Raw genomic sequence first — 10551 nt, 5'->3', positions numbered from 1 at the left:
ATTTGACAACATACGGGTATTCAATCACTTTGGTGACATGAATTCACTAAGTCATCTAGCTATTCTTGATGCCAATGTTATACATTCATTTATGCATGCATAATTATAAATAAATGCATGAACAATAACAAAATTCAAGTTTAAATGGGTAAAACCTTGGGTTCATAAGTAGGAACCGATCTGAAAATACTCTGAACCAGTCTCAAACCGATCATCCAAGGGTCCAAAACATTTTTGAACCTTATGAACCGATGTCAAGTATGAACAAAAGCTCATAAAAACCCTATAATCGTATGCCAAAATCCCTGTATCTTCTAATATTTATGAAAACAGGGTCTTAGCATCTCAAAAACAGTGAGAAACTGGAAGGAACTGGTCAAAAATAACTCTGAACTGATCCCAGAAAGGGCTGAATCAGTCTCTGATCCAGTTCAGGCCAAACAGTGCCTGGAACCTTACTGGATCGAGTCTGATCCAGTTTTAACTTGATCTGGGTCTGACCCGGTTACCAATCAGATCTAGGTCTGACACAGTTATAACTAGATCCAGGTCTGACCCGGTATGAACCGAATTTGAGTCTGACCCGGTAATTACTGGATTCGGGTTTGACCCAGAATGAACCAGATCTTGGTCTAACCCGATACTAACCGGATTCGGGTCAGACCCAGTACTAACCAGATTCAGGTCAGACTCAGTTTTAACTAGATTTGGGTTCGATCCGATTTTAATTGGATCAGACCCATACCCAGACTCGATCTAGTTCCTGCGTTAAAATCAGAAAAATAGAAAACCCGAGGATTTATGTTTGCAAAAACTGTAAAATAGAAAGAGGGTTTACCCTCTTAGCTTGCCGGCGACCGATGTCACCTGTCGGCGACCCATGTTGCTTTTCGGCGACCCGCCTCATCTGTCGGCGACCCTCACGGAGCCCAGCCGGCGATGCTCCACCGACAATGATCCCGGCTCTGGCAAAACCTCACGCAGACCCTGATGGAGATGGCAGTGACCCACGTCGCCTGACAGCCTCCGACGACAACTCTTCCCACCTCGCCCGACGGTAGAGGGGGAAAAATCAAAAAAGGGTTTTAAAACCCTTATGCTACACATTTTCGGACGAATGTCGGTGATCCGGCGAAAGCAACCCCCTTTTTTGGTGACTAACCGTGGTTGCCCCCGACGACGGCTGAAACTCCTGCAGCTCGACGACCACAGGTAAAAACCCGATCTGTTTTTTTTTTTTTACTCTGTCTTCCCACGACGACAGTCGCCGTCTATCGGTGACACCATGTCGCTCCACGGTGACCTGTTGTCGACTGCCAGCAACGTTGCCCCACGACGACTCCGCCCTGTCAGAAAAACACTGTCGCCAGTCATCGAAAAAATGTCATCGCCCGCGCAGCGGAGGCATGGCATAGGCCCATAACCCATTGTTGGGTTCAGCCTACGCATAAACAACAAACAAAAGGAAGTTGTACCTGATGCCGCCATCGGTGAACCGGGATCGATGGCTGGCGGTGGCTGGAGCAAGGGAAGCTGCTAGTGGTGGCTGAACAGGGGAAAGCTTCTCCTCAACCGGACTGCTGCCCTCCACAAGCATAGGCTGTTGGATGGAGTCTGTGAGCAGGATCTGTTCCCTCACGGGATGAAAAAACATCGGATGAAAAGTAAGGCTCTCGACCTGTTTTTTTTTTCTTGTTTTTCCTCTGTATTTTACTTATTTCTCTGTATTCACCGTATTTGGGGGTCGCTCATGATATCCCTTTTATAGGCATAGAGTGAGAACGATTTGTGTAACCGTTCCCCCTGATTCTGTGCGAGTTTATCAGAAAGAACATCTTCTGGTGGGATGCTATCCACATCGTGGGTAATCACCGCCACACCGGTGGTTTATCCCAACAATATGGTTATATCTTTGTTTCAAGACAATGCATGTCTATTTTTATACGTGCTTTTTTGGGCAATTGCTTGCGTGGTATCTGTGATGCGTGTGGGATTTGATTTCTCGCCAGTGCCGAGTTTGGCACGATGGGAGGGGAGTTGTTAACTCACCATTCACCATTGGTGGTTTTCAGGCATTTAAGATTTAGAGCCTTCTATCTCTTTCTCAACATGGAAGGAGTACATGCTGTTAGTTGAGGCGGGGCGTAGCATGTGCCGATGGGATTCTCATTGCGTCTGAAAAAGAAAAGAAAAAATGAAGATTTATTGGATAATAGTTTCTCTCAGAGGTGGAATCTAATTCAACCCGACTCCAGGTTTGGATGATAGGAAGGATGAGAGGGGATCAGGTCGTCTGGGGGTTCCTTAGAGGCCGTTCATCTAGATGATGAACGGCATTCATACACTCTTGGATGGATTGCCTGCCTTCTGGATTCTTGGTGTAATTAGCATCGGCTGTCAAATATGAGCATGAATGGTCCGTTTTGCCATGCTCTAGATGCCGAACATGGAGTGTTCCACAAAAAGAAAAAAAAAGTGAGAAATAAAATGGTAAGAACTTGATCAATAAAATTTGGGAAAAGAGAAAGTATTAAAAAAAAAAGGTGGATTCCAAACTCCAAACGGACGTCTCATCCCAAACACCGTCTTGTGGAGCCATAGCTAAAGGAGGGCAGAATTTGGATAAGGTACAACCACATTTCACAAAGTGAGTGTGCTGCTGCGCCTGATCACCACTCATTTGTGTAACACAAGTGCACTTGACCACCACCACTCATTTTTTTCTGACACAACCTGTGAGCTGTGGTGCCTAACAGCTGATGGGTGGTGGTCAGGTGGCAGCAGCACATGCACCTTGCACAATGTCATTGTACCTGATCCAGCCCCGGACAGAATTTGAATCAGGTGCAATCAACTTGCAGCGGTTTGAATCACGGGGAATGGTTCAAGCGAACAACAACATTCTGATTTCTGATGGAGTAGCTGAGGCAGGATTTTGTTTTAGTGCCTGATGCATTTCCTGATAAGCGTTATGATAGTAGGAAGTCTACTAGGCTCCCAAAAAAGTCGCTCTAAAACGTATTACCGAGCGTTTCAATGCCTTTAAAGGGTCAGCTTTGACAATCTTAGGCATTCCTTCATTGAAACTACTCTAAGGCTATGTTTGGGGGCCTTGCTTTGGGATGAAAACATGGTTACCATGTATTGACAAAACATAGGGTTGGGATTCATGGTATTACCAACTTCAAGGTATTTGGGAGCTCATTGTAGATTTCAAAAACTTGACACTTCCATGAATTGGTGTTGGCTCGCAAATAAGTGTGTGTGTTTTTTTAGTAAGAAATAGAGTTTAACATAGTTGTGGGGTGCACCCTTACCCTAAAAAAGAGATAGGTTGTTGGATAGTGGTGTTGTGACAAGCCATTCGGGTCGATTTGGCTCGTCAAAAGCCCATTTGGTCTATGCCAAATGGGCTCAACGATCTGTTTCACAAGGTGCTAAAATATTTTGTGATGTGTAAATCGAATAGTTTGGTTGAGGTAAATAAATCGCAAAGAGGTTATACGGATTCAAGTCGCATCATATGTGTGTATGCATTACACAGGAACCAGACTCGACTTAGATATCAAGTGGATTTCCAGATAGATCAAGCTAAAAAGATCTGGTTAGTCCTATTTCTTATCTGCATCCAATCATATTTACTTATATTATTCTAATCCGGATCGAACTTTGGTTCCATTCTAGATTGGGACATATAATACTCCGGACCCATCATATGACTCAGATTAGGTTCGGACGCATCTTGAATATTCAGCCAACTTATTCATGCATCACATGCTTTTTTGAATTTGGTGACGTTGGTAATCTTGAATTCTATGATATTTATGAATCATGAGAGTATTTAAGCGTTGTTAGCTTCTCAATCCTTCAACTTTTTTTGGTATTCTTGTAAAACCTTCTCTTTTTCTTATTTGGATAGAGCTTTGACTTGATCTCTTTTTTTTCTTGTTAATTTAAGTTGGGGTTCATTAGTGGTTTCACTAACAAACTCTCAAAGCTTTTTACCTTTGATGTAATTTTTCATTGTGGTAGCCCACATCAAATAGTTGCTTTCGTTGAACTTGTAGGAGATGATGGAGGTTGAATCTCTTTTCCCCATAATTATGAAGACTTGAGTTTGAAGGATAAAAATTGAAAACCACTACCACAAGGAGAGCAATCCCAAGATAACTTTCAACACTTCAAGAGCCCTAAGCTTAAATACCATGAAATAAAACAAGATGTGAACAATTACAATTCCAACTACACAAGTACAAACTCACAATATAATTACTAAGGATCAATAACAACATTAAAAAAGATATATAAAATCACAAAGAACACAATGTGAATAAGAGGCTTTTTGTATTTCACTATTATGCTTTTCAAAGCATATTTAAAAAGGTTACAAAGTACTCTATTTATAAAGCTTAAACATACACACAACCAAGGAGGAGAGGAAGCTGCCTCCAATGACTAGTTGGACTGCTTCCCAACATTCCTTTGCAAGATTAAAAACAAAAAAAAAAGTAAAAATATAAAAGACCTAACTAAAATACTATAAGGTCCCTGCTGATCGATATTTAAAAAAAAAACAAAATGCCCCTGATATATATATATATATAAGATTAGGATTAGTTAGGTTAAATTCTAACTAAATGTCTTTGTTTAAACTAGTCTAACACTTGTTGACTAGTCAAACAAAGAGCTGTTGGAAAAGCCCACAAAGCCGTTGGACCTCCCAACAGCTCTTTTGAGCTTCCCACTCTTGTGCATATATATGGGGTGAAACCCCTCTCATTTGTATGATTCTTGCATGGATTTTGAGCTTAATAAAATAATATTTTTTATTTGTGGTTGTTCCTTGTGTACTCATTGAGTGGGTTTTGTGTGTGAGCCCATCCTGTGATTCTTTGTGGTGTTTAGGCGGATCTTATTGTGCTTCATTTGTGTATCCATTTTGGTGATTTGGAGAACATTATTGGAGGTTCTCATTTCTTTCCAATTCATGGCTAACTGTATGTCATATCATATCTGGAATCCTCAATGTTGAATGCCATGCTGACTACTGTTCTGTAATCTTACAAGTTTAGCTGTTTATTTTAAATTGACTATCAAATTGTGCCCTACTATGCATGGCTTCTCTCACTACTGGCATGTGGGATTATGCTTTTTTATTTAATTTGAAATACTGGTTATGTGCTTAGAGGATCATATATGACACTGAAATGCAAATGATCATTGCTTAAGGATTTCTCAGTCCCAACCTGTTTGCACCTTTAAAATGAATAGGTTATTATCTACCACATGCTTTTTAAGTTTTTCGTGAAAGGAATGTGTAACGACTTTTCTTATCAATTCCATGTGAATCAATTTTTAGAATTCTACTTGTTTTTATTGATTCCTCTCCCACACGTGAACTGAGATTATCTCACTAAAGTCTCATCAAATCCTGGAGCTGGTGACATCTTAATGGGATTCTTAGTATCAGTCATTATTTCCTTTGCCTTTTCAATGTTCAAGCAAAGAAAGGTAAGGACCGAAGTCTGATCATCTAGTGTTTAGAAACTCATATGAAGAAGGCTTTTCAGAAACATTTGAAGATTGCTGACCGCTGCAGTGATCTTTAAGATGATATAAACTTGTGATGTAATGCTCATTAACACGAACTTTTATGCTCTGATTATATTTTCTCTTGATAATTATATTCTTGTGTGGCCTGTTCTGATTTTGTAGAACATCCCAGTTAATCTAATGAAAGTAAAATTAGAACATGATGAAATGTTTGTTTGATCTATTCCCAAATAATATGTTCTGCATCTTTTCAGCTGGTGAAGAGGCATTCTGCAGTGATGATTTCAACAATTTTCTCCTTATACTCAACTGCCATTGTCGGGCGCCTTCTCAATTTGGAATCTGCTCTAACCATATCGATTTTACCGAGGTGTATTACTGTAGCATTGTCTCCTTTTTTAAAGGTACATCTATCTCTAGAGTTCTCTTGCTTTGATGAATGAAAACTTTAAGGTTGCAAAGTGTAGGTTGTTTTGTCATAACATTCAGACCAAAAACAAAGCACATGCTTAGTTAGTGGAAGATGGCTGTGAATTATGGTTGCATGTATAGTCCTTGGTTCATGACAACATGCGATAGTGTGGCTACCTCCACGTATACCAGCAGGTATGCTCTTGCAAGGCTGTGAATCTGTTTTAAAGCCTTAGCAGAGCAATAGAGCCAAACTCTGTCTAACCGCTTCATCTCCTAAATTTCATGGGCATCAGTGCATCAACAACACAATGCAAGTGAATAAAATGCAATGATTTCCGTCATTTGAAAATGGAAAACATAGTTGTGCATAATTTCCATCCCCACAGAACAGGAAAAGAAAAGGTAAATAAAAGATATGAGGGAGTTGAGTTTTTCCCATTATCATCATTATCTATCTGAGTCAGAGAGTAGAAGAAGCTGATGACAAATTAACAAATAGTGATTATTCTTTCAAGCAGAAACTATTTTCTAGAAGGAACTTCTATGAAAAAAACAGTTGTTATTTTAATTCACTAAGTATATCAACTATGAGATGTGATAATGTTTGCAAACATTGTCAAACTAAACATGTGTTTCTGTTATGATTTGCACCACTGTCCTGGTAAAAGGAGCATATCATGTCTAAATGTGCTCTGCAATGGATGGTCTAAACAGTGTTACTTGGACACTAGCACAGTGACGGTGCCGGACATGGCGGGTTTTGAAAAACTAGATTGTGGACATGGTTATATATATAATATTATATATATATATATATTATATATATATATATAGAGAGAGAGAGAGGAGTTGTTAAAAGAATTATTTCTGAAAAAAATGAGGGAGACATCCTTTGTTCTCTCTCCCCTGTATGTGGCACCACAAAATTCATCAAAATTGTGAAAGAGAAGGATTTAGTTATTAAATGAGTTGAGTGAGGTTCGAATGTGGCAACAATGAGAGAGAGTCTTTTACCAACTAGCTTGACTCATTCATCGAGAGAGAGAGAGAGAGAGTCGTTTCTATATAGTAAAAGGGCAAGATGATTCATTTTCATGGAGTTAATACCCACTAAAATATATGGAGAGAAAAATAAGGTCTAAAGTCCAAACAAGGTTGACATACAAAGTGTTCGACATCAGAAATTTCATATCTAAGACATTTAAAAGTGTCGGACATAGGACGATGAGTGTCCATTTCTTAATGGACACTTCTATGTTGAAAAATAAAGTGTCCATGGAACGTCTAGGAGTGTCACTGTCCAAGTGTTGGTCACTGAAACGTTGGCCCTCTAGAAATGTCAAGGTAACATAGTCTAAACATAAAACCCTGCTTATTCAAGTTTCTTTGTCCCCTTTTAGATCCTTCAATAATGTAATTAGCTATTTATTGCCTTTTTCCACTCTATGATCTTATTATGTAATTATTTTTCCAAGATGTTTAAACGTGGAATGAATTTTTCTTGCACGTGCATGCATAACATATTTTGCACATGCACACATAAAATAAGACCTAATTTTTAGCTAGCAATTATCTTAGACCGAGCCTTCGAAATGGGACATGTGCAGTGCAGAGCTCTACTGAGTGAAAAATGCATCGAGTGTAGGAGCGCACGGTATGTGTTGGCTTGATTGGTGACTCACGGTGATAGCACCATACGCAATAAGCAACGATATCGGCGTTAGTGGATCATTGTGTGGCGGCTCAAATATAAAGCCTTGTTTGATTAAGCAGTGTCAGCGGATCAAAGGATGTTGTCTTTGGAGATTTAGTTAAGGACCTTTCGGCTTGCAATTTTTCATGCGTAGCAGTTGGACGCATGGAAGTGCATGTGGGTTAGGGCTAATTTCCCCCAAGAATCACCTCAAGTGGTTCCAAACCATATATGGTGACTCGAGGTTAGGCGAGTGAATGCCTAGGTGCCAACTAATGAGTCTGGGTGGTGCTCTTCGCTATAGTGTTCAATCATCAACTAGTCTTCGAACCGGAGGCCGTAAGGTCTTATTCCGTTAGTGACGAGGTTTTGTTGTGTTGTGTGCATGGAATCGCAATACGCTTTATGGCACACAAGGCTAAGGTAAGTTTGTGCCTCTTTTGAAAGTGATAACTGGTATGGGATGGCTATACACTAAGGGGCATGTACTAGATGAAATTCACATTTGAAGATATGTTTGATCAGTTTCCGCTAAGCAACTGCACATGAGGTGGTGTGCAGGGCCAATGAAAATGATTCAGCACATGAGTGTTGATGTGCGGCCTTTGGGCTGGCCATAGTTTGGCGCATCACAGGTTTGTGAAAATTTCTATGCCCGTGACAGCAAGAATGCTTTAGAAAAAAGGTCTCAACTCAAGTTTTGCCTTTTATGTTTCAGCTGTCAATCCATCCCTGACGGCTGTTGTGGTTGTGCTAACTGGGTGTGTCGGTGCCAATTTTGTGCAAGCACTGCTTGACAAACTTGGATTATATGATCCTATTGCTCGAGGAATCACAACAGCTTCTAGGTATGTAACTTTCTTTTGTTAGTCAAATTCATATTATTTCTCCGTTTGATTCAATTTAAATACTATGAACCATCATTTGTGACTTCATATGTAGTTTTTGTGACAAGCAGGTCAAATTCTTGTGTAATATGTCCATTTCTGCCTCTGCACATCTTTTCTAATAATTGTACCTGATAAGTTGTGACTTCATATGTAGTTTTTGTGACCAACCGGTCAAATTCTTGTGTAATATGTCCAATCCTGCCTCTGCACATCTTTTCTAATAATCGTACCTGATCAGTTGTATGATTTTTATCAAATGTGTAGTAAAGATTTTCATGCAAAAAACAAGTTATGCATGTGCACTGGTTGCATGTGCACACACACACATATAAGGTTGATATTTGGTCATGTCGACTTCACTATCTGATTGAGCTAGAAATCACAGGTGCAGCTAGTGTTGACCCAATAGGAACTCATAGAGGACATGAACATGATTTTATGAGCTGAGAAAATATTGCACATTATAGGCAGTTTATTTTTCATGGCTCATAAAATCATGCCTGTCATAGTCAGACCATTGAAGAGGCGATTCCCACTAATCAAACCATGTAGATCACATCCATAAGGTTATTTTCATAAAAACAGCAAAAAAAAGAAAAAAGAAACTCATTCAGTCGTCATGGTGACCTTACCATGTATGTATATATATGTGTGTGTAATTAGCTGTTTGGGTGGGTGCACATGGATATCATGATGGTGCATTTATGCTTCCATCCATCCATTATGTTATATAAGCATGCCATTATCAACTAGGGGCACAACCTGCTTACTCGAATGCACTTCTCAGGCTTAAGGTATCAAATTAGAGTTACATCCAGTGTAATGGGATAAATTTCAATCATCGTGTGAGATCCATGTCTCTTCCATTTAAAACAATGTTGAAATGATTTTTTGTTGTTTCAGTGGCTTGTAATGCCATTTTCCAATTGTCTGAAGTTGCCTTTATAATATGGTTCAGTGCTCATGGATTGGGAACAACAGCACTATCAGCCAAGGAACCCAAGGCCTTACCATTATGTGCAATTGCTTATGCACTAACAGGTATATTTGCTTCATTACTTTGTTCAGTTCCAACTGTAAGGCAGAGTTTGTTGCTGATTGTTGGATGATTCATTGCGTGCCATGTATGTAAGTACAGCAGACGATTTGTTTGTGTAGATATTTTCTTGGTTTTAGTTTCTTACCAAGTTGAATATCTAGAGCTCATGAACAAAAGAAAATTTTGTTTGAAGATATGAGTGGCTTTGCTGAGATTGGTGTCGTAAGATGTGGAATGTAAATGAAAAAATGTTCCAGCCAAGTAGTCTTCACTCTTCACCATTTCCCTTGCAGCTCATTCTTGAAATATTATTTGTGGGAAAATAGAAGCATTGCACATAGTGACATAAACAAGACAGTTTTGATATGCAAGGTTGTCTAACAAAAGTTGTATAGGGTCTATATGTTAAGGAAACAAATCCTTACAGAATGGAAAGCTCCAGGCAAGATTAAGAAAGAAGTTATTGTAACAAATCTAGTATCATAACAGATCCTAAAATCAAAGATCTCAGATCTTGTGATAAAGGAAATAGCAACCCACGTAATTCTGATAAGATTCAAGATCCTAAATATAAGGATCAGATATGGCATGAGCTATCTAAGAATGCTAAGTTACCAAAAGTCCAGGTAACGTCCAAATATAAAGGGCCTACTTGATTTCTTATATAAACAGGGACCTCGATGAGCATTGCGTGAACGAGCTCTCCCTTGTGGATGTAGATCTAGCTGATCGAACCACGTTAAAAAACATTGTCTTGTCTAGTTATTTTTTTCTCATTATTTTCACATGGTATCACAGTCATGGCAGACGCCTCTGCAGCAGGATTTGAATCAGTCCCAACATCGACCATCCCTCTTCCAGTGCTACCAGCTCCGAATAGCTTTCAACACTTCCTCTCAATAAAGCTTAGTACAGAGAACTACACCTTGTGGTAGTCGCAGATCAAGCCACTCCTGATCTCA

General features: G+C 39.5%; 1 protein-coding gene across 2 annotated transcripts; it reads left to right on the top strand.

Annotated features, from left to right (window-relative positions):
- Nucleotides 1-863: 863 nt before the first annotated feature.
- LOC149822056 (plastidal glycolate/glycerate translocator 1, chloroplastic-like) lies at nt 864-9806 on the top strand. Of its 2 annotated transcripts, XM_089981477.1 has the most exons (5): nt 864-1212; nt 1321-1664; nt 5808-5957; nt 8379-8508; nt 9509-9806. In XM_089981477.1, the coding sequence occupies exons 2-5, from the start codon at nt 1643-1645 to the stop codon at nt 9657-9659; spliced, it is 453 nt and encodes a 150-aa protein (XP_089837603.1). In that variant the 5' UTR covers nt 864-1212; nt 1321-1642; the 3' UTR covers nt 9660-9806. The 2 variants fall into 2 exon arrangements, with proteins under 2 accessions (XP_089837603.1, XP_089837604.1); XM_089981478.1 differs by having other exon boundaries at nt 864-1664.
- Nucleotides 9807-10551: the final 745 nt, after the last annotated feature.

This window comes from Nuphar pumila, chromosome 11 (assembly GCF_984573655.1).
Source record: "Nuphar pumila chromosome 11, dmNupPumi1.hap1.1, whole genome shotgun sequence".
NCBI lineage: Eukaryota > Viridiplantae > Streptophyta > Magnoliopsida > Nymphaeales > Nymphaeaceae > Nuphar > Nuphar pumila.
This window is presented reverse-complemented; position numbering and strand designations above follow the sequence as displayed.

Coding starts and splice junctions, on each gene's coding strand:
- LOC149822056 (XM_089981477.1), top strand. CDS start 1,643: ATGAAAAAACATCGGATGAAAA. Junction 1,665..5,807: donor GAAAAAACATCGGATGAAAA/GTAAGGCTCTCG, acceptor GCATCTTTTCAG/CTGGTGAAGAGGCATTCTGC. Junction 8,509..9,508: donor GGAATCACAACAGCTTCTAG/GTATGTAACTTT, acceptor AATATGGTTCAG/TGCTCATGGATTGGGAACAA.